The 27,395-nt window shown below is 56.4% G+C and overlaps 1 protein-coding gene across 4 annotated transcripts in view; it reads right to left on the reverse strand.

Moving 5' to 3' along the window:
• Positions 1 to 27,395, reverse strand: part of PARVB (parvin beta) — a 96,780-nt gene that overhangs the window by 18,167 nt on the left and 51,218 nt on the right. For all 4 annotated transcript variants that reach the window (XM_077914177.1, XM_077914180.1, XM_077914178.1 and 1 more), the window contains exons 4-8: positions 14,569 to 14,671; positions 9,257 to 9,397; positions 8,434 to 8,549; positions 5,528 to 5,586; positions 3,419 to 3,438 (exon numbers count right to left, since the gene is read on the reverse strand). In XM_077914177.1, coding sequence (XP_077770303.1) covers positions 3,419 to 3,438; positions 5,528 to 5,586; positions 8,434 to 8,549; positions 9,257 to 9,397; positions 14,569 to 14,671 — 439 coding nt within the window. The remainder of the gene's footprint in view (positions 1 to 3,418; positions 3,439 to 5,527; positions 5,587 to 8,433; positions 8,550 to 9,256; positions 9,398 to 14,568; positions 14,672 to 27,395) is intronic.

A 27,395-nucleotide genomic window follows, 5' to 3' on the forward strand; every position in this document is an offset into this window, starting at 1 on the left:
GCAGAGGGAACAGAAAGTGCAAAGAGAAGCACAAGAAAGCCAGGGAGGGCTGCAGACCCTGAGGCCCATAGAGGCGGCTCAGAGGGCCTGGGCCCAGGGCGGTGACCCGGGGCGGCACAGGTGGCCCAGTCAGGCCGCAGTGGGGGGAACGAGCTCTGCTGGCAGAGACAAGGAGACCGAGGCAGAGCTGGGGCACAGGAGGAGAGCTGCTCCCCACTTCTCCCCTGTCCTGAAGCCCAGGACGGGGGAGGGGCCGCCTGCGGAGGAGATGCAGCCAGCAGGCCCGTTGCCATGGAGACCAGGCAGCAGCTCCCAGCTCCTCTGGGAGAAGCCTCCCAGCCTACCTCAGCCAGGACAGGATGACTCAGGGGAGGGGGGTCTGGGGGGGGGCAGGGCGACCCCCACTCCTGAGCTTGGCATGCTCAGGTGACGAGTGAGCACAGAACAGGGACCCCCTGCAAAGCCCAAGGAGGGTCCACCTGGTGTTCTGGAAGCTCCCGGGAGGTCTGCGGCCCAGGGCTGGCAGTTACGGGGGATGCATGCTGAGGAAGACACAGCTCCAGCCCACAGGATGCTTATAGCTCAAGAAGCCGTGTATGAAAGGACAGGAGGAGGGGCCCAGGGTCCCAGGGTGTCCCGGCACCCCGAGCCTGCCAGGCCATGGCAGCTCCCTGTGAGCAGCAGCAAGTGGAGAGGCTGGGCGTGGGCAGGGCAGTCAGGGAGGGCCTCCTGGAGGAAGCTGAGGAGTGAGCTACCAGGGAATCCAGAGGGAGAGCATTCTGAGCAGAGGACACTGCTCCTGCACGAGCTGGAAGTGCTCTCAGATGAACGGGGAGCCACAGGCGGCAGACAGTGGGGGAGTGAGGAGGCTGAGAGGAGGCGAGGGGTGTGCCAAGGGTGGTCTGAGGGGCTTGGAGGCCACCTCAAGGGCTGTGGCTTTAGTTTAGCCTGAGGTGGGTCATAAGGGGGAGGGTGGGGTCAGGGGGTGCCTTAGGAAGCCTGACTCCCAACTCAAGGGGCAGAGATGGGCACCAGGACCCAGGGGCAGTGGGGGGAGGGGGGAGATCCAACCTCATGGGCAAGGGCTGGAGGGGCCCCCGGGGAGGGGGTCCCACAAGAGAAGTACCAGCAGAGGCTCAGCGACAGCAGAGGCTGCCCGCCTGGGGACCCCGGGGACCTGGGCGCTCGCAGAAGCTGAAGCTGGGGGCGGAAAAGGAGCCTGTCACCCGCTAGCAGCCCGCCGGCCTTTCACAGCAGGGTGAGCCTATAAAGTAATAATAACTCCACCGGCTTCTCGGCTTCCTCACCCCGGAAAGGCTCCAATGCCCCTCGTGTTCACCAGCACAGCAGCTGTGAACCCTGGCTCTTCCCCCGAGAGTCACCAGCCGGGAGCCCGGAGCCTGCTGCTGGTCCGGCTCCCGCCCTGTCTGCTGCATGGAGGCTCCCCGGGGCCCCCACACCTCGAGCTGGGCCCGCGCGACACAGGGGCGGGACATCGCACAGAGAATCAGAGACATGTCGTGATGCTCTGATGGCCCGGCTCACACACAGGGCAGGGCCGCTGCCAGGCCACCTGCCCCCCGCAGCCCGCGCTCCCCACTGCCGGGCCACATCCTCAGCAATGTGACACGGGAGGGCTTCCTTTCCTCTCCCTTTCTTTAAAATAACAAGGACGGGGCAACTAGTGGCTCAGTGGTGGAGCATCTGCCTTCGGCTTGGCTCAGGGCGTGACCCCGAAGTCCCGGGATCGAGTCCCACATCGGGCTCCCTGCAGGGAGCCTGCTTCTCCCTCTGCCTGTGTCTCTCTCTTTTTTTTTTTTTTTTAATAAATTAATTTTTTATTGGTGTTCAATTTACCAACATACAGAATAACACCCAGTGCTCATCCTGTCAAGTGTCCCCCTCAGTGCCCGTCACCCATTCACCCCCCCCCTTCCACCACCCCTAGTCCGTTTCCCAGAGTTAGGAGTCTTTATGTTCTGTGTCTCTGCCTCTCTCTCTCTCTCTCTGTCTCTCATGAATAAATAAATAAAATCTTAAAAAAAAAACAAAGATATTTAAAAAGGACTGAATGGCTATTTAAAAATAGTGAAGACCGTGAATTTGAGCAGCGCAGCTTCAGGCCTACTTACAGAGGTCTGAACACAAAACCAAGAGCCACGTGCCCTCTTCAAACACAGCAGTGCTGTGCCTTCCGTCCCTACGATAACTGCAGGGGACGGAGTCCTGTAGCCAAGCCTGACCAGGAGGGCGCCCCTCCCCCAGAGGCCCCCACACCTGCAGGATCAGCTCCAGGTCGGCAGGCTCGAAAGGCACCCAGGGAAACTTCCATGTGGCTTCCACTTTTCCTGCGAACAGCTGTGCTCACTGCTGAACGTGGTATTTGGGGGCGGGGAGCGGTGGTGTTGAGGGCTTTCCATTTTGAAATAGTCCCCAAAGCAGTGAGCTTCACTCCCCCGGCCTCTGGCTGTGGCTGAGAGCCGGGGGCCCCCCCACCCCTGAGGGTCTAAAGCTGCCCCAACCTATCTGTCCACCCCCTTGCTGAGATGAACCTGGGCTCCTGCAGAGGACTGGGAACAGCTCTTTGGGAACAGACACAGAAAACTAACAGCAATAACCACCCGGCCCACCCTCACGGCTGTCACCACCAGAAAGCACGCTGGGCCCAGGGCCACATTCAGTATCTCACTCGGTCCCCTCACCAGCCCCAGATCCCACTGAACAGAGAGGTGAAGGAGCACGCAAAGGTCGCCCAGGAGGACCACAGCCAAGGCTGCCTGACTCTAAGGAGGTGTGTTAAGCTGGTGATTTTAAAAAGGGAAAACTATGTATGAAAGTACATCCTGTAGGGATGCCTGGGTGGCTCAGAGGTTGAGCGTCTGCTTTCGGCTCAGGGCATGATCCTGGGGTCCTGGGATCGAGTCCCCCATCGGGTTCCCCTGCTTCTCCCTCTGCCTGTGTCTCTGCCTCTCTCTCTGTGTCTCTCATGAGTAAATAAAATCTTTAAAAAAGAAAAGAAAAGAAAGTACATCCTGTAAAGAAGCTCCGTCCGCCGCTACTTGCTCTCTTAGATTGGCCATGTGTGCCCTGCCTTAGGCCGGGTCCCCCTCCTGGCACCAGCCCGCCAGGCCAGTGAGAGAGCACCTGCCACCTCCCAGACACGTGCCCACCACCCCCACCACACTCTCCTTATCCCACCTGCCTGTGGCAGCTCGGAGGAGCGGACAGACCCAGGGTGAACCCCACACTTCCTCGAAGAGCCGAAGAGCCGGCACTTCTGGCCACAGGAAACCCCACCAGGTCCTGGGGTGCCTCCTCACCGCCCCTCCTGTGATAGCACGCATCCAGGAGCTTCCCATCACAGCCCCAAAGTGCCCGAGACTCGAGACTCGGGCTCCCCACCCCCACAGGCACTTACCAAAGCGACCCATCATCATCCTGCAACGGAGAACAGAGAGGGAGAGGGTCAGAGGGTGGCTCAGAACACAGTGCAGAGGGAGCCCAAGGAGCCCTGAGTCGCCCCGCTGAAGGACTTTTACAAGAATCTAGGTTCTGGTTTGATAGATTCTCTGTCCCCCTAATTGCAAAGGACAGGTGCTGATGTGGATTTCTAACTGTCTGCCCAAGATCAGCAGCAAATGGCCACCTTTATTAAATCACCCCATTAGGGACGCCTGGGGGGCTTAGTGGTGGAGCTCAGGGCGTGACCCCGGGGTCCTGGGATCCACGCCCGCATCGGGCTCCCCTGCTTCTCCCCTGCCTGTGTCCGTGTCTCTCATGAATAAATAAAATCTTTAAAATAATAAAATAAAAATAAATAAATCACCCCATTAATGCCATGGGGGGGATGAAATCATGGGACCGGTTATTTATTTATTTATTTTTATTTATTTATGATAGTCACAGAGAGAGAGAGAGAGAGGCAGAGACACAGGCAGAGGGAGAAGCAGGCTCCGTGCACCGGGAGCCCGACGTGGGATTCGATCCCGGGTCTCCAGGATCGCGCCCTGGGCCAAAGGCAGGCGCTAAACCGCTGCGCCACCCAGGGATCCCCATGGGACCGGTTAATAGGGAGAACAGTTCAGCAGAAAATGGGTCTTCTGGTGCTGCTGAATGGTAAGTTTTAAGTTTTAAGCCACGTGGTTTTGGGGTGGTTGTTACACAATTATGGATAACTAAGACCCCACCCCACTCCTCATTCCCCTCCGCTGCCCTCTTCTTGCTCCCAAACAGGCCAGGCTGGCTGCGTAAGGGCCACTGTGGGTGCCAGGCCGAGCACCAGGCCCCTCGTCCCCCCGCCCCCCTCCCCGTGGGCTTGGAACAGCTGAGCGGCTCATGGGGCCACACGGCGGCTCCCAGGCCAGGAGTGGTCTCCTGCATCAGCCCCGAGTTTTGAAAAGACCGTACGTGGATTCATGACACGGTAATCAATCACTCGGTGAACGGGTCGGGAGGCTTCACCGAGACGATCAATCTCTAATGATCTGTTTCATCTGAAACAGGTTTGGTGGAGAGGCACGAAGGTGGTGAATTTTAAAGATCCCTAACAGGGTGTCATGGGGGCTCCTAAAAGCTACACGCGAAATCCGCCATTTGATGCGCTATTTTCAATAGTTTTGAAGCCTTTTAGACTTCTTTAAAAGTTGCCCTCTGGCTTTCTCTAAGAGACCAGAGACGGCTCAGTATTATCTCAAAGGAAAGTTCTAGTTCAGAAGTGTGGCTCCCTTTCCGACGGAGCGGATGCACAGGTGGATAAATGAACCGGGACAAGGGGTGCCTAACCACTCTGAACACCTGCTGCCCCCACCCAATATTCTCTAAGGTCACCTCCTAAAATAAGGAATAAAACTCCAAAGGCGGGGGCGCCTGGGTGGCTCAGTCAGCTGAGCGTCTGCCTTCGGCTCAGGTCATGATCCCGGGGTCCTGGGATGGGGCCCTACGTCGGGCTTCCTGCTCAGCAGGGAGTCTGCTTCTCCCTCTGCCTCTGTCCGCCCACTGCTCGTGCTCTCTCCCTCCCTCTGAAATAAAAATCTTAAAAAAAAAAAAAAAAAGTCCAAAGGCTTTGGAGAATAACTGTTCTCACAGCAGACCTTGAAGACACTAGCATGCCTGCCCTACAAAAGCTCAAGTTTTCACTTCCACTTACCCTTTTCTTCCTTGTAAGAGACTCGGAAAGGGATCGGTTACATTTTTACTTGCTGACCATTCTCTGTGTTATTCCAGAAAAGATACCGGGCAGCCTAAGTTAAGTTCTAATTCCTTTGCTGCCCGTAGTTTGTTTACTTTTCTATTTGGGAGAATTAGTCATTTACATACGGAACCAAACTGCTACCTTGCCCTTCCTCATGAAAAAGGAAAAAAAAAAAAAGATCTTTGAAGAAAGTGCATGCAGGTAAAGCTAGGAAAGCCCTCGCGTGAAAATCTCATCCTCAGGTTGAGGGACGTTGCACCAGAGATCAGCCCCCCTGCACCCGTGCGGGTCCCGGGCTGGGTCAGGGCCTGAGGCCAGGGCGGCAGGTGCACTTACTCCGTCGTTGTGGTCAGCTCTTCTGTGATGTGGCTGGAATGCAGCAGGCCTTCCCGCTTCTGCAAACCCCAAAACGGACAAGTAAGTATACAAGCACGCGTGCAGGCTGAGGGGACCGGAGGAAGAACATCACGGATGGGGTAGCTGAGCTGTGTGCGGATGGCCTTGGAGCCAGGCCACCTTAGGGACAGCACCTAAGCCACACCCACCCAGGGCAGACTGCAGGTGACCCCATGGGTGACCCTTTGGGAGGCTAGAAGCTGCCCTCTCCCCCCAACCTGCCCGCTGGCTCTCCACGTGGCTCTGAGAGCTGGCAGCTGGGGGCGGGGGGAACGGGTGTCCCAGGAGAAACACCCCAACTCCCAAAGGGATCCCCTGCACCGTGCAGCTGGGAGAGGTAAGGCGCACAGGGAACCCACAGACATTGGGAAGCATCCAGTGCAAGAACGTGTGCACTTGGTTGAGCACAGTGGCCCCCCTGGAAGTCATGCCCATTCCAAACCTCAGAAGGTGACCTCATTGGGAAACAGGGTGTTTGCAGATACAGCTAAAGATGAGGCCACAGGGGACTACGGGAGGTCCTAAATCCAGCATGACCAGAGTCTTTCTAAGTGAAAACAGAGACCCAGACACACTGGCAGAGATGGAAGAGGCTGAGTGACAACAGAGGCAGAGCCTGGAGGGACGAGTCTATGAGGCCAGGAACGCCGAGGACGGCCGGCAGCCACCAGAAGCTGGAAGGATCCCCCCTGGAGGCTTTGGAGGGCGTGTGGCCCAGCCAGCTCCTCGCTTAGAGGACTCCTGGCCTCTGTAACTGTGAGAGAATAATGTCTGTTGTTTTAAACACACAGGTTGTGGTATTTTGTTACAGCAGTCCGGGATGGAAGATTGTGTGTGCCAGACTTCTCTGGAGGCCCCACAGGTGTGAAGAGGCAGCCATGGGCGGGGATGGGGGCTACGGGGCAGCCTAGACGTCCGGGGACCTCAGGGTGGAGCTTGGCAGCCAGCTAACCCCCCCCACACTGCAAGCCCCGGCTTGAACCCCTCAAGAAATGGGGAACTCACTTCCAGCTGGGCCACCCACCATGGATGCCTCTCGAGATCTGAGCTCCCAAACCCTTCCTGAGCTCGGCCTCCGGGGAATTCTCACAGCTGGTTCTTGCAGATGCAGAGCAACCACCTGCCCTGGACGGCCATCCGCGGCCTCTCGGCCTCACTCGGATCTCCAGGAGAGCCCACCAAGGGAGGGCCGGAGACAGCCCACTCACTCACGTATCCGACATTAGGCACCTACTAGAGGCCAGGCCCAGGGCTAGGTACTGGACACATGAAACAGTATTTCTGAGGTTTATAGCATTGTCTCAGGTCTGGGAAATCACTGCAACTCAGAAATCAAGCCATCTCCCAAGGCCATGCTGCTACGTAGCAAACAGGCCTGTCCCCCCATCGCTTCCCTCCACGGACCCCCAGATTCCCTGCATCTCCCATCTCTGGCCGGATCACCGGACATGGAGGATCAGGCCCTGGACTTCTGGGGCCAGAGGCCGGCCAGTTCCTGGGACCTCCTCTCCCTGATTCCTATGCCTTTGGGTGCAGCCCAAAGAATCCTCCCATAACCCTGGTCAGGCAGGAGGCGCCAGCAAGTGCTTGCCCGAGTCAGTAAAACTTTCTGAAAAACCCAAAAGATTTTCTTGGACCAAAGTGCAGGCCTGAAAGGAAATACCTTGATTGCCGAGCTGTACGGGGCTCATGGGGCCCCGCGTCTGACGGACACGGGTTTGGGAACCACATGTCCACATGTCCTTGGGAAGCCTTTCTCGGCTGGCCGCCTCGAGCAAGCATCCAGGACTCGGGCAGCAGGAATGGTCCCCGATCCCATCACCACTGACCACAAACATCCGTCCTTAGGAAGCAGACGGCAGCGGGTAACCCTGGCCTGATGCCCAGAAGGGGCATTCCTTCCCCCACCCGCACCCCCCACCTCACCACCCATCCAGGTCATGACCGAGCTTCCCGGGTAATGGAGGGGTCAGACGGGAGACGGCTTTGGAAAATCAGGACCAGCCAGAGCCTTGTAGCCCCAGAGAGCGCAGGGAAAGCATGGAGTTGGATGTTGCAAGTATACACAGTATATATATTTATCAATACAAGTATACACGCAGTACGTACGCAAGTACAGATACCCAGACATCCAGGTTCCGAGCATAACCTCATCCGTCTGGCAGGAGAAGCGGTGCTTTCGCAACCCGAGTCTTCTCCCCGTTTAGTGTCCCCGATAGCCAGTGCGCAGTGCCAGGGACACAGTACGTGCTTCCCACACATTTACTGGACGAGACCACAAACGTGGACCCAGGGCAGGGTCTGTCCCCTCCGATGCAGGCGACACAACAGCGGGAAAGGCTGCTCCGCCTCCGTCAGAAGGACACTAGCTCCCGGTTACATTTCTCCAAGTGAAATGAGAGAAATGACCATAAGAGAGAGATCGCGGGGAATGATGGATATAATGCAGAGCAGATGCAGAGGAGCTTTAATTGGGGTATCTATTTCATACCGCTGGTCTCAACCCTCTCCGGTGAGTAATAAGCTCATTCAAGAGAACTGAATTCCAACTACTTGGTTTTGGAGAGAAATGAATGTTCTTTAAAAAAAAATCTGGAAAATTAAACCTCAATACGCTCATGCCTTTGAATCTGCCTCTCTCCAAATCAGTGCCATTGTTTGAGCTCCAATCATTTGTCTCCAAGCCAGGGCGAGACACACATTTTGTCAAGAGGGGGGAAGGAGAAAGTAGCCTCTTTTGGGGGGGGGCAGGGAGGAGACAGCAGGAAGGAATCCATCCACAGGAGCCAAGGCGTCCCGATACCCCTCCCATAGTGTCACGGGCAAGCCCATCGCCCCAAACTCACCCGTACGACCACCACTTGCACAGATACGTGCTCGGGGAGACGGATCGGGGCCCGGAAGTGCATGGCCAGGGCCACGAGGAGATGCAGGATGGCCACCAGGTTCTTCCCGTGAATAGCTTGTCAGGGGAGGCAAGAAGGGAGCTGCTTTAGGTCAGGTTATGCGGGAACCCCGAGCCCATGTCCAAAAGGCAATAAAGACACTGTGTCCAAATGAGACCACAGAGAAAAACCATGAGGAAAAGGAAAAAAAAAAAAAAAAGCACGGACCACGGAAAAAATGATGACGATGAGCACCTTACGTACTTTTTTCTAATTTTTTCCTTCCTATTGGCTTTACGGTGACCTCTGCAACCACTTTCAGAAGCATAGCATTTGGGGACGCCCGGGTGGCTCAGCAGTTGAGCGTCTGCCTTTGACTCAGGGAGTGATCCCGGGGTCTAGGATCGAGTCCCATATTGGGCTCCCCATAGAGAGCCTGCTTCTCCTTTTGCCTGTGTCTCTGCCTCTCTCTCTGTCTCTCATAAATAAATAAAATTTTTTTTTTTTTTAAAGCACAGCGTTTTGAAAGGGTCACCTGGGTGGTGTCTTTTCCCTCCTTCCTCTGGGGGCCTCCCCTGAGCCACCCAACCAGAAACAGCTCCCCTCCTCTCTGAAAAAAAGGCAATGACAGGTGTGACCCAGGAGCTAACTCCCAAGAGTGGGGACACTGGCTCTGTCCAGTCCTAGATGCCTCTCACAGAGCAGCAGTGGGAACACAAGCCCAGATGCCACGATGAGTGACAGCACGGAAAGCTAAGGGGACACACTCGGGGACACTACTCACAGTCCACAGTCCACTGGAGCGCCCAGCCATGGGGCCGCAGCAGGCCATGCACCGCTTCCAGCACCGTCTGCAGCTTCTGCTTCTGGCCTATCTTAGACTGTGTCACCTCGGCCACGTTCAGCTTGCAGTCTGCCAGCTTTTCTGCGATGAAAGGACACAAGCAAGATGCGAGGCATCAGGAGGGGTGCCAGAGGGTCTCAGGGTCGCCTGGCCAGCTGACCGCAAGGGGGCCACTCCCCCACCTGCCTCGGGTGGAGCAGAGCATCGCATAGCAGCAGGGCGATGTCAGGGTGGGGAGCCATGGAACTCCCAGCTTCCTCGTCCTAAGTGTTCCTTGGGAATGTCCTCCAGTGCAAAAGAGGGTGCAGAGTCCGAGGGCAGAACTAGGGGTGTCCCACTTGGGAACATCCTGTGCACATGACATGGAAAAAATGACTCAAGGTGCAGCTGAGAGGCAGGGAAGTGACTCGCAGGGATGGAGACAGGGAGGGCCCCACTCTTGTTGCTCTAACAATTGGACACCGCGGTAAGGATGGCAAGATGTTCGCAGACGTCGCCAGGACTTTATCACCCAGAGTGGGCCCAGAGCCACTTGGAGGAACCAGACAGGAACCGCCACATCTGCTCTAGACCCGGCGACTGACCCTGAGCCTGGCCTCGGCCCCGCCATGCGGGCCCCCCACCTGCTAAGAGGCCAGGTGAGAAAGGGCTCTAAGACTGGGGTGTCTCCTGATGGGTCTCCTCGGCAAAGCAACAGCAAGTGTCGCAGAACAGGGTGACCTGTTCCCGGGGAGGGTGACCGAGGTGCTGGGCACAGAGCCCGATCGGCTTCGAGCCAGGAGCCAGCTGCTAGCCAAGGCATGGACGGGAGCAACAGCGTAAAAGCAGTGGGATCCAGGCTGGTCACGGGGAGGGGGGGCTCCCATTTTGCAAGTGGGCCTCAGCAAAACTGTGTGTGCGGCCTTTTCTCTGGAGACCCGCTAATTCAGCATTCTCTCCGAGCGTCCTCTCCTCCCTCAATTAGAACAAGAGCAAGCGGTTCTGATCTTATCTCCAGGATAAGATCATTATAGGGCAATGCCTGTGGGGTTTGAGATGCTCGCTCCCTCCCTCCCTCAGCTCACCAAAAAGTTATACCAGCACCTTCTGTGCGCCAGGTGCTGGCCTGGGGCTGCACGCAGCACAGACAAGGGGCTCCGCAGTGGAGAGGCAGCCCCACCTCGCTAACATCAGGTCGGCAGCCGTGAATGCTAGAAGCAAAACAAAGCAGCTCCACCACATGCATCCTGCAGGGGCTGGAAGTGGTTCCCGATTATGTATTTTGATGGCCCCTCTGCATCTAATAGGTCTTAGCTGGATAAGCCACAGCTGTTCCATATGAACACCCTGAAAATACACAGCAGGTCCCCCAGGTGTTAAGGGTGGGAGCGGGGACATCCTGGGGAAGGAAGGGGCGGGTTTCAGAGCCGGGTGGTCGGAGAGCCTCGCTCAGGGGGCGCAGGGAGCCGGGGAGCCCGGCACACCTCTGCTGTCCCCGCCACTGGCCAACCCTGCAGACCCTGGGGCCTGAATGTGGCCGTGGTGTCTGGAGGAGGAGGAGTGATGGAGAAGGCGGGCAACTGTATCAGGCTCTTAGGGCTGCGGTCACACAGCACCACAGACCCGGGGCATAAACAATGCAAATGTACTTGCTCTGGATCCTGGAGGCTAGAGGATGGGATGGTGCAGGGCTGGCGTCTCCCCAGGCCTCTCTCCTTGGCCTGCAGACGGCCATCTCCACCCTGTGTCCCCACACGGCCATCCCCCTGTGTGAGTCTGTGTCTTGATCCCCTCTTCTTAAAAGTACACCAGCCATATGGGTTTAGGGCCCAGCTCCAACAACCTCATTTTAACTTACTGACTTCTAGAAAGTCCCGGTCTCCAAATACAGTCACAGGCTGAGGTCCTAGGGATTAGGATTTTGACTTATGAATTCTAGGAGGGGCGCGGACAACACAATTCAGCCCATGACAGGAACCGGGGAGGCTGGTTGTGCCTGGGTGCTGCCTGGGGCTGGCCCCAGTGGCTTTGCCATGCGGGAGAGAATAAAACAGCTGGCTGCCCACATCACCAGGCGTCTCTCTGCCTACGGATGGGCTGTGGGGGCGGCTCAGGGCTTTGCCGGCTTGGCTCTGGCCTCACCTGCCTTCACCACACAGAAAGGGACAGGAAGGTGGGGGGGATTCTCAGATGTGTAGGGCAAACGCGGGGAGGCCAAATGGGGAGCTGTGAACACTCCTCGTGCAGGGACGGGCCTGCCTTCTGCAAGGAGAAGGGAGTGCCGGGAGTTAGAAGCAGGACGACAGCCAGCCCAGGAGCCCCCAGGGACCCCAGCGTGGGCATCCGCCCTCGGCCCAACCGTCCACCTTGCGGAAGAGTTACACCCATGGAAACCTGCCGCGTGGCAGTCGGCAGCTGCTTCCAGAGCCTGCTCTCAAGAAGAGGGACACACCCGGGGTCCTGCTGGTGACCCGCACCTGGCGATCTCACGTGGCCAAATCCACAGGTCCACTCTGTGTCCTCACCCCCTCACCCCCGCATCCTTGGAACGCCCTTGCTCTACCCTCCGGAGCGCAGCGCTCCCCTGGTGCCTCCTCCCTCTTGCGGCTGGACCCTTCAGGCTCCTTCGCTGGCTCCTCCTCCTCGGACCCCTTGCTGACCACCCTGGGCCCGGGCCGCAGACCTCTCCTCTCTCTAGATGCACAGAAGTCAGCTTCGGCCTTGGCACGATCGCCTTTTTTGGCTTTGGCTTCTGCTTCTGGAGGCAGTGAAGAGCAGACTGTCTACGTGGGTGTCATTCCTGGTAACCCTGGGCTCGAGGGCGTGCAATCACACAGGTCACTGCCACGTCCGGTGTCAGCAGAGAGACACCAGCAGTGATGCAACCAGGCAAGGCACGCCGATTTTCTACTAAGATCCAAATACCCTCCTCCACTGTTCTCCTCAAACCGCGGAGGATGTCAAACCACTTGACATACGAGAGATTTAGGATCCACACGGGATGGGAGGCAGCTGCTCCGTGATACAGAGGCTGCCCGAGCCAGAGGCAGCCTCACGTGACACTCTGCGGGTGACAGCCCACACTGCATGACTGGCGACCACATCTGCTTCAGAGCAAGCGTGGCATGTGCCGGGGCCAGCTGAAGAGGGGACCAAAAGGATGTGCCTTGAGGGGCACGAATTCTTAGCTCCTACCTGCTCTAAAGATGCCCCTGCCACCCGGCACCTGGGAGGCGCCAGCAGCATTTACAGGCAAATTCAGAGCCTGTCCTGTGATCCGGTGACGGGGTGCCAAGCACCCCCCCGACACTTGCTAGAACTCAGGCTTGGAACACGATTTTTTTTCCCCAAGCAATGGGGTGAATGAAGCAAGCCACATGTGCGTGCAAAAGCATCAGAAGGAAAACATTTAAGCATGTGCCGCGCTCTTAAGTTTGCTTCTGAAAATGCTAGGAAGCATCTCCCTCGGGAAGTGAGCAAGCCACTCGCTAGAGGGGCCGTTTTAATAAGTCAGCAGCGTCACCCACAGCCAACTCTTCGAGTCCAAGAGCCGAAGGGGAGCTGAGTCTCCACCTCAGGCAAGGAAGACAGCTGGTCACCCGGGCAGCTCCCCCATCAGAGCAATCCTTGCTGGCAGATCCTGAGCTCCAGGCTGCTCCCCGCCCCTTCTCTCGGACTGTCACCCCGATTGTCCGGTTTAACGATCCTGAGGGCAACCCAGCCTCCGACAGGGCTGAGGATGACCCTGGGAGTGACCCACCAACCACCTCAAACATCGTGACTCTGACCGATACTGTTTTTGATCACGTGTACTTGGCGTACAGCTATTGCATTCGTTTCAGGTGTACAATAGGATGATTCAACCTGGACATTATCAATTAATAAAGTCGTGATGAGTATTAACAATCCTGATATCATTTCAGATTTATTCTTGTACCACGGAAGTCATTCTAAGGTGGGGATTCCTGGCTCAGCTAAACACTCAGAAATCCTTGGCCATTCAGCATTCGGCCAAATAATGAACCTGGAACACCCTGTCCAGGTGAGGCTGCCGGGTACCATGGCGTTGAACTTCATCTCTGTGCTGCCGAGCTCCACCCTCACCCAGCCCCCGACTCGGGTTGAAAGGGCCCCAGCTGCTGCAACACCCACCTCATCGTTCCCCACCCCCCTCGCTCCTCCCAAGGGGCTCCTGGTTCCCTGGCTCTCCGGCCACAAACCTGGCTGTCAGCTTTGAGTCCTCTGGCAGCTCCAACCCCCAAGATCTCTCCCGGGGTGTGCACCGCTGCCCGGGTCTGAGCCGCTTCATCTGAGGCCCGGGCTGCTACAACAGCCTCCTGAATGATCTCAGCGCCTACTCCCGACCCCTCCCTTCTGTACCCTGATGCCCGGGTGACTTTTAAAATGCGTGGCTCCAATCATGTCACGGCCCTGCTCAAAACCTCTAGTGGCTCCCTGTCACTTGGAATAAAGGGCTTCGTCTACTAGGGCTGGATGTGACCTGGCCTCTCGTCTGTCTTCCCAGCCTCGTCCGGCAGCCCCCACCACCTCTCCCCCACCTCCTGCAGCCTCCTTTCACTGGTCTTGAAACACGACAGACTCTTCTCACTCCAGAGTCTTAGCCTGGACTGTTCTTCTGAGGCTGGCGGTGGTGCAGACATCTGCTCAGATGTCCCCTGCCAGAGGGGCCGCCCCCACCGCCCAGACCCTCTCCATCCTGGGACCCTCTGGCTTCCCTCCTAGCGCGTGCCACTCTCTCCGAGCATCTATCTGTGTCCTGTGACATTTCTCGTTCTTCCCTCTGCCAGAATGCGGGGGGGTTAGGTGGGTGAGGGGGATACCCTCCCTCTGGTTACCACTGCACCTCCAGAGCCCAGATCCACACCTACCACAAGGTGAATCTTTGAATAACCAAGACAAACACAACTTTTTCCCTCCAAATGTATTTTGTGGGGACAGGCTGAGTAAGGGCATGATTGGGCCACCATCACCAATCACATGTCTTTCAGGGCGAGTTACATGAGGCAGGAGGGCTGACCCGTGGAGGAAGAGGCACCGTTCTTGCCCCATCTCCCCATCCCCATGGGACAGTTCTGGAAGCTGGGCATGGCCTGCTGCAACCCAGGAGCCACCCTCTGGGAGCATGGTCTCAGGAAGGCAGCTCTAAGGCGACCCTCAGGACGTATGACCCATGGCACCATGCAGAGCATTGAGTGGCTCCTCCCCAGGACGACCCCACTGCAGCCTTTTGCTGGGGACGCCCGTGGACTCACCCAAGAGCTTCTGAAGCACCTGGCCATCGTAAAGGTCCTCCTCCAGCTGCTTCACGATGATCCTCTCCTCCACCAGGACGTCATTGATCCAGTCGATGAGAACCTGGGGACAAGTAGCATTACAGCCTCACTGGCCACACCACGCAGACCAGGGCAAGGGCCAGAGCAAGCCCAGGACCTGAACACTGCTGGACCCCGAGACGTGCCCTGGCACAGCAGACAGACAGGAAGGGAAAGATGCACCCTGGGTTACTGGACTTCCCCTGGGACATCACGAGAGGACAGGAAGGGGGCAGCCACCACAGTGACCCAGGCATCCTCCTGGCGGGAACTTGGGGACACTCTCAGGAAAAGGAAATGATGATGCTTGTTCACTGTGCCTCGGAGAGGGGGTTACATGAGTAATAGTAACAGCACTGTCCCGCGTGGCCCGAGGCAGGACAGGTGGACCATAAAACGTCCATTCCTTCCCTCCCATAGGATCTGCACCAAAGCAGCTCGCATCACTTGAGCCTAGAGCCGTGGAGAGAAGGCGGTCCCCTATGGCCCATTACACAAGCTCCGAGCTCCTATTCTTTTCAACAGCTTTATCAAAATAGAATTAACATACCATATGATTCAGCCTTTAAAGTGTGCAATTTGGTGGTTTTTCGTCTTCACCCAATCATGCTCCCGATGCCACAATCAACTGGAGAACAGCTTCATCTCCCCAAAAGAAACCCATACCCAGTAGCAGGTGCCCCCGCTCCCCCTCCCCAGTTCCTCCCACCACACAGCTATGTTCGCAATCTGCAGATTAGCCTATTCTGGATGAATTCATATAAATGCAATTTCAGGGACACCTGGGTAGCTCAGCGGTTGAGAGTCTGCCTTCAGCTCAGGGCATGATCCCGGGGTCCTGGGATCGAGTCCTGCATCGGGCTCCCTGCATGGAGCCTGCTTCTCCCTCTGCCTGTGTCTCTGCCTCTCTCTCTCTCTCTCTCTCTCCCTCCCTCAGTCTCTCATGAATAAATAAGTAAAATCTTGTAAAAAAATGCAATTTCATGCAAATGGCATTTCATATAAATTCATATCAATTCTATTGCACCTGACACGCGATCTTCTCTGTCTGGCTTCTGTCACTGGGCATGAAGTGTTCAAAGCTCATCCACGCGGAAAACATGCATCGGTCCATCTTTCCTTCCTGCGGCAGGATGACATCCAGGCATATGGATCTATTGCGTTTCACGGATCCACCTGCCAGCTGATGGGCATCTGGGCCGTTGCCACTTTTCGGCTTTTGGGAGTCACACCACTGTGAGAGTGGGCACCCCAGTGTTCACATGGACGCGCGCTCGTTTCTGTAGGCCAAAAGCCTTCCGCTGGAGACTTTTCTTGACAAGGTCTCCATTCTCTTATAACCGGCAACATGTTATAAAAGGAGACGGCTTCACTTGTGAAAATAGCCATGGAGAAAACAGGACCCCGATCGGCCAGGCCTGCTCCAAGCACTTCTCCACGAAATAAAATGGACACCCGAACGGACGTGATCAAAATAGCATAGGATTCTCCTGTGCCGGCAAAGCTGATACAACCACCTAATTGGTCTCAATAACCTCATGGAAGTTGGGGGTCTACTGCCCCTCAAAGATGAACAGAAGGGCACCAGTCCGATACACTGTTCTCTGTCACTCTCTGCAATACATGCAACCTGCAAAATCGGCCACAGAGCAAGTTTCTGTGAAGCATCTTCTATTTCCCCACTAACTCAAAAATATTAAATGAGACCCACAATCCCAAGAAGAATAGAGGTAAACATAAATTAAAGGCAGGTCTGGAGGAAGAAAGAAAGTGTGAGCAGCCCTATGGCATTAGGTTTCGACAAAGCCATCCTGAAAGGTCAGCAAGACGGAGCCAGCGCTCCCACACTGTCCCTCCCTCCCCGTCCCCAGGGCCAGCCGCCTGGGGTCAGGGCCTGGCCTGGGGGTCTAGCAGCTGGACCTCAATCCCGGGGCCAGGACATGACCACACCTTCAGCCCCCAGCTGAGCTGCCTCCCCTCCCGCCTCCTAGCACTCTCCTCCACGGCTCAGCCAGCTGTGCCCTCCTCTCTCTGACCTCCCTGAACTGAACCACCCCCTGAACCAATGCCACTTCCAACTGAGCGTCTTGCCACCTTGCTGGGGCTCTTCACATACCCCTATGCTCCTCTCTGCCTCAGGACCTTGGCATGTGCCATTCCTTCCAACCTAAACCGCCTGGCCAGCTCTCACACATCCTTCAGATCTCAAGCTTCTGTATCATTCTCTGACCATCCCGCCCCACCCAGGCCACATGCCCCAACACCCTCTCACCACACTCATGCATCGTTTCCCTGACCCTGTTCACATGGACAATGGGAACACATCTTTCCTTGTAATGAGCTCCCCCACTGGACCCGAAGCTCTCTGAGGGTGGGAATTATGGCACCAGTGGCTCCGCCGTCCCCAGCCCTTGGGGCTCACTGCCTGGCGCTGGCACTCTGTAAACAGCCAACAAGTTGATTGATGAATTGACTGAGCACCCACTATGCGCCAGGCTCTGCGAAAAACGAGACAGATGGGGCCTCTGTTCTTACATTCTAACCCGACATGAAAAGATAAACAAATATACCCACTTTCAGACCGTGATCAATGTTGGTTTTTTTTTTTCATGATCAATGTTACAGAGAAAAACAAGGCAAGGTACAGTGGAGACGCCTGACAGAGACACTGAGCCAGGCGATGATGGTCGACGCCAACAGCGATGGGTCCTATGGACGGCGTGTGCCCAGACCTGATAGGATGGGGTAAGAAGGACCCTTCATCTCTCTGGTGTTCCTCCTAAAGCCCGTTACCCTACTCTAATCCGGAGAAAAAGAGCAGACAAATTCCCATAGAGGGGCATTCTATGAAATTCCTGATCAATACTCGTCAAAACAGGCAAGGTCATCACAAACAAGGAAAGTCTAAGAAAGTGCCAGAGCCCAGAGGGGCTAAGAAGACAGGACAGCGCACAGTAATGTGGGATCTAGATGGGGTCCTGGGCCGGATGAAGGACAGAAGGGAAAAAAACAAGGAAATCTGAATAAAAGGTGGATGTTAGTTAACAACAATATATTAATACTGAATAAATGTGCCATGTTGATATAAGATATTAACAGAGGAAATGAGGTGTGGGGGGACAGGAACTCTCTGTACTCTCTTCTGCTATTTTTCTATAAATTTAAAACCATTTGGAAAATCAAGTCTATGGGAAAAATTAAGGGTTTGGGGATAGAGAGGGTATAGTGGCCATCAGGGATCAGGAGGTCAGGGGGCGTCTCAGAGCAGGTGACATCTGAGCAGAGATAGAAAGGAGGATGGGGATGAACCTCAAGGCCACCTAGGACCAGCAGGGAGGTGCCAGGTCGGGGAGCTGGGGCAGGAGGACCGGGGGAGGGCGATGCCAGCCCCAGACGCCCACCTGTCCTCAAGGGCAGTGGCCGTGAAGTCACTTGGGGCAGAGGATGAGGAGAGTGACTGTGGGTACCAGTGGGACAGGGATGCACCCAGACCAAGAGATGGAGGGAGGTGGGGAGCAGCCGGGCAGGTGCATGGGGCGTCTCCGTGGTGCTGAGGTCCCTGGAATGATGTGAGAAGGCCAGAGGGAGACCTGTGCCATGGGGTGGAGGCACCGGGGAGGAAGAAGAGAACAAACAGGGGGAAACAGTCGACAGTACAAGCAGGAGGGAAAGGTCTAGAAACAGCTGGGAGCATCTGGAGCTGGGAGGACATCTGGCCCCTCCTGCCCCAACCTCCATGGGGTAAGGCAGAGACTCACTGAGCCATCGGACCCCATCACGCACCCTGCCGGGGCCCCAGTTACACGGCTGCAGGGTTGGATTCAGGGATCACAGGAAGGCCTGCCCCACACCTGCCTCCCCCTGGCCACCAGCAACTTGGCTCCTGGCAGGAATGCCCTCATCCTGGATCCCTTAATCCCACAAAGCTCTACTGTGGCCCTTTTATCAGCAATTTGACAGCGATTATTGGGGCTAAGTGACCGTATTACACTCACCAGCTATTGCTGAACACCATCCTCGTGCCAGGCTGTGGGGGGCAAAGGTGTCCCCGACCCCCAGAAGTCGACGCTCTAGCCAGGATATGGGCAGGGATGAGTTATGAGCCTGAGCAGGGGAAGGGCAAAATCTGGGCCATGGAGGCTTGAACCTGCGCATCTGATGTCTCAGGGAAGGGGAGACATGCAGGAGGTAAACCTGGAGCAGGCAGGTCAGGGGGCCCGGGCACCAACAGAGAACCACCTCCTCACTGCGCTGCTGAGGGTCCGGGCATGATTCCACGTACCAAGCTCTCTCAGGACCAAGGATGGGATGCTTCTCCCCTGAGACCTAGAGACCTGGAATGCCCCTCACTGTAGCTCTCCAAGGCGGACCCACCGCCTGGTCCCCGAACCCACTCTCACAGCCACAGAACTGAGACCCCTGTGGCTATGCCCCTCCGTGGGGGCCTGTTCTGGCCACTTAATGAGATTTTTACTGATGTGTTATTTAAACTTCAGAGATAAAAATGAGCGCGGGGACACAAGGCAGGGCAACCCTAACACCCATTCTTGGCCTCAGAGCCTTCCCCGACCTGGATCCCCTCTCTGGCCAGTCTTTCCCTACCAAGTTCCCACAATCCTCCCAGCCTGTCCTGCTGCCAGCCTCTTGTTTAGATGCAGATCTTTGGCTCCTGCACCTTCTCACCTGCCCCGGGGCCACCCCTCACTTCACAGCAGCCACAAGGGGCTGACCCTGGACCTCCCCACAGGCAGACTGAGCGCTCCCTGAGGCCAGGGATGGCACCTGCTACTTCAAACTCCCCACAGCACTCAGCAAAGTCCCGACCCCTAAAAATATCCTAAATACCAGGTAAGTGACGACTAATCACGTTCCTCATGTTGTCTCTAATTTTTGGCTAATAGCTTAAACGACTTTGTAGGCAGAATTTTAAAACGCCCCCTACGATCCCAGCCTGCTATGCGCAGGTCCCTGTCACCCTTGGGACCGTGAAGACAATGGTTTGCATCTCACGATTAGGCTGTTCCAGGACCCACTTGACCTCAAGAAAGAAAGATTATTCAGGTGGGCCTGACCTACGCACATGAGCCCTTTGAATCTGGACCTAGAGGTTAGGGACCACAGGCCAAGAGAGGGGAAGCAAGGGGGAGAGTCTCCGCTGCTGGCTCTGAAGGCAGCAGACCCACCTGGAGAGGAGGGGCCTCGAGGGGCAGAGAGCTGATTCTTCCCCAGAGCCTCCAGAAAAGAACTCAGCTGGGGACATCCCGAGCAGAGAACCCAGCCACACCACGCTGGACCTCTGACCTGCAGAACTCTAAACGGAGCGCGCCAATAAACGGAGGTTGCTTTAAGCAGCTGAATTGATAATTAATCACACATCAACAGAACCTAATCCGAAGGGCATTGGCTACCACAACTTTCAAGCATCAGCCTCCTATGCAAGCACCACTACCACCACCCACAAAACCTAGGGCCCGTACTTGAGGTCTGGCTCCCCCTGCGTTTTAGCTGTGTGCCCCCAAGCCAGTCGCTTAACCTCTCTGGTCCTCAGAGTCTCCATTAAAAAGAAAACAAATCAAAAGAAAAAATTTTTAAAAAAGAAAAAAAGAAAACAAATCAATTCCCATCTCTGTGTGCATCATGTGTGACCCAGCAATTCCAGTTCCAGAAGTTTCTGCTGAGGTACTAATCCAAATGTGCTCCTAAGCATTTACTAACTGTGGAACGATGCCAAATCTTGTGTGGGGAAAGCTATATACACAAAAGACAGAGCCCGAAGGGACACAAATAAAACCAAATTACCTCTGCCTTCTGTTTGATTTTTGTCTCCCAGGTTTTCAGCAGTATATGCTGCTGTGGTAGTTAGAAAAAGTAATAATAAATACCTTTTTAAAAAAATCACCGTCCAGATGGTTTCTTTGCAGAAATTGACAAGCAGATCCTAAAACGCATATGGAAACCCAAGGGCTCCCAAATAGCCAAAACAATCTCAAAGAAGAAGAAAAGACTCGGAGAACTCACACTTCCTGATTTCAAACGTAACCAAAAAGCTAAGGGAATAAAAACACGTGGCGCTGGTGTAAGGACAGACACAGAGATTTCTTGGCTAGGACACCAAAAGCACAAACCACAAAAAGAAACAAAAGATAAACTGGACTTAACAATAAAAACTTTCATCCTTCACAGGATAACCAGCAGGAAGGTAAGAAGCCCACCAAATGGGAAAAGATTTTGCTAAATCCTCTGAGACAGGCTCTGTATCTAGAACATGAGAAGTGCTCTTATGACGCAACAATAAAAAGACAACCAATTTTAAAACGGGCAAAAGAGCCGGAGAGACATTTCTCCAAAGCAGCACACGCATGCCCGATGCATGAAAAGGTGGCCAACGTCACCAGCAACCGGGCAAATGCAAATCAAAGCCACGGTGAGATGCCAGGTCATGGCAACTCGGGTGGCGAGCACGAAAAAGATGCACAATAACAAGCGTCGGCAAGGATGTGGGGACACTGGGAACCCTTCCCATGTCGCTGAGGGGATATAAAACGGTACAGCTCCCCACAGGGAGCCTGCTTCTCCCTCTGCCTGTGTCTCTGCCTCTCTCTGTGTGTCTCTCAGGAATAAATAAATAAAATCTTAAACAAACAAACAAACAAAAAAACCAGTGCAGTTGCTCCGCAGAACAGCCTGGCAGTTTCCCAAAAGGTGAGACACAGAATTATCATCCGACCCCACAATCTCACGCCCAAGTTCGCACTGGAGAACTAAAAACACATGTCTGCGCAAAAATCTCGTACACAGATGTTCTAAATATTCACTATTCAAGACCGTGAAAAGGCTGAGGTCCACCCGCCAACAGATGAAGGTCCCTCCATACAGTAAATAGTATTTGGCCATAAAAAGGAACCAAGTACTGACACCTGTTACGGACAAACCTTTCCATCATGCCAAGGGATAGGAAAAGGCCACAAAAGGCCACCGACTGGGACACCTGGATGGCTCAGCGGTGGAGCGTCTGCCTTCGGCCCAGGGCACGACCCCGGGGTCCTGGGATCGAGTTCCACATTGGGCTCCCCGCAGGGAGCCTGCTTCTCCCTTTCCCTGTGTCTCTGCCTCTCTCTGGGTCTCTTAGGAATAAATAAATAAATCTTAAAAAACAAAATCTACTGAGGCGACGGTCGCACGACTCTGGGAGGAGACTCATGACCACTGAACTGCTCAGGGTGCGAATTCTGTCTCAATGAGGCGGCCGTTCGGTTAATCTCTGGGATGCAGCTATGGGGGGGGACGCCGACTTCTGCGGGGCTGTTGTGAGGCTCATCAGGTGGTGTGGCTGGCAGTTCCAGGCACCCACGGTGATCTGCGCAGATGTTTGCGTGGCCATCCCTGGAGCACTCTCGTGTCAAAGGCTCCTTCCTGATTTACTCAGCATGACCAGCGGCACCTAGTATATGCCAGGCAGCCCCCCCGCCCCGTCCCAATCCCGGACACGGGAGATAATGAACATGACCTAATCTCTGCCCCACGTGAGGCAGTTAAGGTGTCAAGGCAGCTTACTGAGAAGGGCATGTGCAGGAAGGGTCCACACAAGAAGACACAGGAGCCAGGCCCATGTGGTCCTCCCTCAGCTACTAGAAAGAGCTGGTCCCCACCCTGCTAGGGAGTCTCAGACCCTGCCACCTCTCTGATCTTATCTCTAACCACCATGCCCCTTGTCCACGAGGCTCCTGCCACACTGCCGTCCTCGCACATGCCAATCACGTGCATACCACAGGACCTTTGCACCTGCTCTCGCCTCTATGGTAACATTCTTGCTTACAGCTCTCCATTCAAACGCCACCTCCCTGACCACCATACCTAGAACAGAGGGAGAGGAGAAGTGGCTACCCGCTTCTTGTTTTAGCTTCCATCGAAGCACTCGTGGCCATCTGACCATACGTTCGTTCACCAAACCTATCTCCCCAGCTGGCCTGTCTGCTCCACAAGGGCTGGACCCTTGTCTCGCTCAATGACACCTTCCCCAGCGCCTACATTTGGATCAGACCCACGGAAGGTGCCCCTGCAACCTGCAGCAGCGCAGCCTATAGGCCTGGCCGGTCTCTTGGGCACACAGACATCTGGTCCCAGAGGCTGCCTGGCCTGGAGCTCAGTCCTGCCAGAAAATACAACCGACATTGTTTCTACTACAAAGAAATGAAAACTTAAAAATAAATAAATAATAAATAAATAATAAATAAAAATAAAATAAATAAAAATCCCATCCGATCACTGATCTGATCCATTATAAAACAGGACAGAAAAGGGATGAAAATCACAGTCCCCACAGCAGGTTGCAGGGGTCGGCTCCAGGGAGCCAAAGCAATCCGGCCTCCAATTTCGCCGCCGTCCCCCCGTGGAGACGTGACCTCCCCCGGGACACCACAAAGCAACCACCATCCTACGTCCCTGCCCGTCCGTCTTAATCCTGTTTCCACACGAGACTTCTTAAAGATAGCACCCCATCGCTGTTTCCCGGACGTGCTCATTTGCAAACCCCAAATCCTGCAGGCAAATGTCTGGGACATACATTAATGATGCCCTTGGCGTGTGTTGTTTCACAGGCTGGCCTTCAGCAGAATAAAAAAAAAAAAAAAATCACTTTCCCTCTGGTTCCTTGTGAACGATAATCAGGGTCTGCGGCCTGTCTCCCCCAAAGCTATGACAGTTATGTTTTAATCACTTCCAAACAGGCTCCTTGCCGCTTAATCCGCTGAGGCGGGCTGGGCTGCAGGCCGGGGACGGGGGGGATGCCGGCCGGAGCTGGGGGCCAGAGCTGGGTGCCGGGCCGAGACGCATCGCAGGGGCATTGCCACGCACCCGGGCTCCTGCAGCACCGTCTTCCGCCCAGAGGATCATTTTCCTGCAGCCGGTTTTCTTCACGGGGACACGGAGAGGAAGCAAACCGAGCTTAACAACCAGGAAGAGTCTTGTCCAATAAACTGGGAAATGAGATGTGAAATCCGCTCGCGGGGAGAAATGTGTACCCCAGTTAACGACATGGGCAGCCCGCCTTGGACCAGCCAGCGTGCCTGCAAGCATGCAAGCCTTTCTCTGGCTCTTCCTTCTGGAAGGCATGACAACTGCCGCGCTGTCTTTCGAGGATCATTAAAAATATAAAGCATCTCCTCTGGAGGCTGCTGCCTGCCCGGGCCGCGCAGGCAGTTCCCCCATAAGGAGTCCAGGGAGCTTCTGGAGGATGCTGGGGACCCCAGCACAGAGGGAGAGGATGGCGCGGGAAGTCGCTCAGGACGCGCGTGCCCACCTCCCAAGCCCAGTCGCAGGCCTGGCCCTGCACCCCCGGCCCCCCTGCCCTCCCCAGGCCACACCTGCCGCAGCGCCTGCCAGACAGCGATAACGGGAACTCGTGCAGGTGATCTGCTGCACCCTCGCAACGCCGCTGCGCTCCCCCGTCATCTGGGCCGGGACTGGAGTCAAGGCAGCCAGACCCCAAGCACGCCTCGCCCCTTCAGCCCTTAACGTCATGCTACGCACAACAGATGCTCAAAGACAATTTTTGGATGAGCGGCCTCATTCTTCCTGCCTGGCTTAGGTGGAGCCAGGGTTCTTTTTTTCTAGGAAGCAGAGGGCAGCTCATGGTATTTTAAACGGTGACAGTCCTGGGGTGGGGGGGCAGGGGGGCTAAGTCTAGGACAGGGAGGGAGACAGGACAGGGGCCAAGATAAGAGGTAACAAAGGAGCAGATGATAAAGAGCAGAGCATGAAAACAAGGGGGCTGACGGTGCTTCCACAGAATCGTCCCTCGGTGCCCAGGCTGGGACGTGGCCAGCGGGTCGGGGTGCCAGCCAACCTCACCCCTGACCTGCTTGGGCTCGCGTGTGGTCCACACTTCCCACTGAAAACCCCGTTTCTGAGCAGAGAACCTCTGCAAAGAACCACCAGCAGGTGCCCTTTGCTGAGGCCTCTTCCTCAGACATGATCAGCCAGCGGTGTGGACAAGGAGAGACCACGGTGCAGAAAGGGGGTCAGAGAAGCAGTAAGAATCATGCAGGTCAAGTGCATGGAACCCCAAGATTGGCCACCCACACCCCCGGTTCCCAACAGAGGGAAATTTTGGGACCACCTGAGTCAGCATCCGATTCACAGGTGCCCCCCAACCCCTACCCCAGGCTCCCCAACTCTGTAGGTCTGGGGTGGGGAGAAAAGACCTGCCTTGTCCCTCAGCCGCACGCCCTTGCAGGTGGTTCTGACACACAACCTCACGCTGCTGCTGCCCGTCCAGCCCCCTCACTCATTCACTGCTCACCCTGCAAGTGGGAACCCGTGCCACCACGTGCGGGCACGTCCCCCCCGGCACTGGGGACGCAGCTGGGAGCGGAATGATGAGGCTCACTGCACGGGACCCCCTTCCAGAGGGAGGAGATGAGTAAATGCATGGCTCCAGGCCACACGGGGTGTTGGCAGGGGCGGGAAGGGAGGGAGCCAGCCGGGACAAGGAGGTGGGGTGTGGATGGAGCGCAGGGCCGGGGCGAGAGGGCTGGAGAACGTGTCTGCGGAGGGAGCATCACAAGAACACAGACACGTGGAGAAGAGGTCTCGGGCCTGGGGCTGCAAATGCACAGGCCAGGTGCAGGCCGGCCTGGGCCTCAGCCTCTGGGGGGTGGTCTCCGGGGCCCCTGGAGCATCCTGCCGGGTGGTTTACACGGGGGCTTCGGGCTGGCCACAAAGGACCAATGTGGCTTAGGGCGCGGGCTTTGGGCCACACTCTACTGGCCACACGTGAGGGCTGGAGACAGGTTGGCCCCGGAGGGCAGTCAGGCAAACTGTGGGATGGCACCCCCATAACCACGCCGGACCACGAGGCTCAGGGAGCTTCCCTGGCTAGCAACGCTCAACGATACCATCGTATCAGTGCCACTAAGTGACACTGTGCATGAGGCCACCAGGAGAAGACACCTGGAAGTGCCACGTTCGGTGCCCCCCTGGGCCTGCCCTATCTGCGTCCTCCCTCGGCGGGTTTTTACCCGCATCCTTGCACCGTGATGACCCATGACCGGGCGTGTGGCAGCACATGGTGAGTTCTGGGAGTCTTTCTAGTGTCAAACCTACAAGTCGTCCTGAGGACCCCAAACGTGTAATCAGTGTCAGAAGTGAGGGTGGGCTTGGGGGACCCGCCTGCCTGACCTCACACCTGGGTGAGCACATGCTCAGCGGCAAGGAGGCCGGTGGCGCCAGCACAGCAAACAAAAAGGGAAGGTGTTGGAAGTGATGCGGGCTGGGCTGCCCCCCACCCACATCACCCCCCGCCCCGGGACAGGCCGTGGTGCCGGCCGCCTGTCCCAGGAGAGGATGGCGGGCTGCCCCCACCCCCCCGCCCAGCGAGGGGATGCTGAGGGGAGCAGACCCCGACTCGGACACCCCCAGGCCGCACAGCCTGCAGCCCACACGCCCGGTGAACGTGCGTGAACCCAAGGCAGCCAAAGCTCAGCTCCAGCATCCCCCATGCCACCGCCTGCATGTGTCTCTGTTGAAAAAGGCTCTCGCTGGTGAGAACTAATATTTCCCGCACGTTCCCGCACGCCGCCACTACAGCTACCAGCAAGGCGCAGCCAGCCAACCCAGCGCACCCGTCCTGCTTGCTGCGTTAACGCTCACTTTGGAAAATGCTTGATGAAGTGAAAAATATGCCGCGAGCCTGCCTCGAGATGCTGCTGCCTGCAGTCTGAAAGCAGTCAGAACCTTCCAGAAATTGCCCGTCTCCTGGCACATGCACTCCAGGCTGGCGGGAGGACCGCAGGAGCAGACCTCAGAGTCTCGCAGCTGGTCCTTCCAGGAACCGGGTGGCCAGCAGACCCAGCTGCTGGGGGCAGCAGTTTGGGGAAGGCAGGTGACTTAGCCTGGTGTCCCAGTTTCCTATGGCCACTCTAACAAAGGACCACAAATCTGGTGGCCGCCACAGCCGCAGGGTACTGTCTTACAGCCCTGGAGGTCAGAAATCCAAAGTCAGCCACACAGGGCTCCGGCCACTGGGTGTTGGGAGGCCTGGCTCCTTCTGGAGGTTCTCAGGGAGAATGTTTCCTCCCCTCCTGCAGCTTCTAGGCGATGCCCGCGTCCTTGGCGCACGGCCCCTTTCTGCACCTTCCAAGCCTGCGATGCTGCACCTCCATCCACGGGCAAATCTCCCCTGCCCCGCCCTCTTCTAAGGACCCTCGTGCAGGGACCGGGCCCACCCGGGAGACCCAGCATCATCTCCCAAACTAAGACCCCTGCGTTACATCTCCAGGGTCGTCCTCTTGCCATGTAAGGAGGTAACAGTATTCACATCGACATCTTCAGCGGCCAGGACTCAGCCCACCACCCCGGGGTTCCCCAGAAAGCAAGCCCAGGGCCAAGTTCACTGCTGCTCTCTTGCTGGGGTGCCCGGGGGGGGGGGCATCCCTAGACTAGCAAGAGGGAGCAGGAAGGAGGGGAGGCAGGGGTACCACTGAGCTGACCACAGCTTTGTAAGAAAACTGGAGCATGGCCCTCCCAACCACCCAGTGGGGAACTAAGGCAGAGGCGCTCACTCTCCGGTGCCTTCTGGGCCTTCATCCTACTTTGTCTGATGGGGCACGGACCTGCCCGTGCCGCCAGCCGCTCTCACCAGCACACCCCATACCCTGCCACGTGGCCCGTCAGCCACATCCGGGATCCAGAAGAGGTGGAGTACCCAGAGCCCACACTCAGGTCCCGCTGTGCCGGCCGCCCTGGATGCAGAGACGCTCTGGTCCCCT

The sequence above is a fragment of the Canis aureus genome, chromosome 11 (assembly GCF_053574225.1).
Source record: "Canis aureus isolate CA01 chromosome 11, VMU_Caureus_v.1.0, whole genome shotgun sequence".
Taxonomy (NCBI): domain Eukaryota; kingdom Metazoa; phylum Chordata; class Mammalia; order Carnivora; family Canidae; genus Canis; species Canis aureus.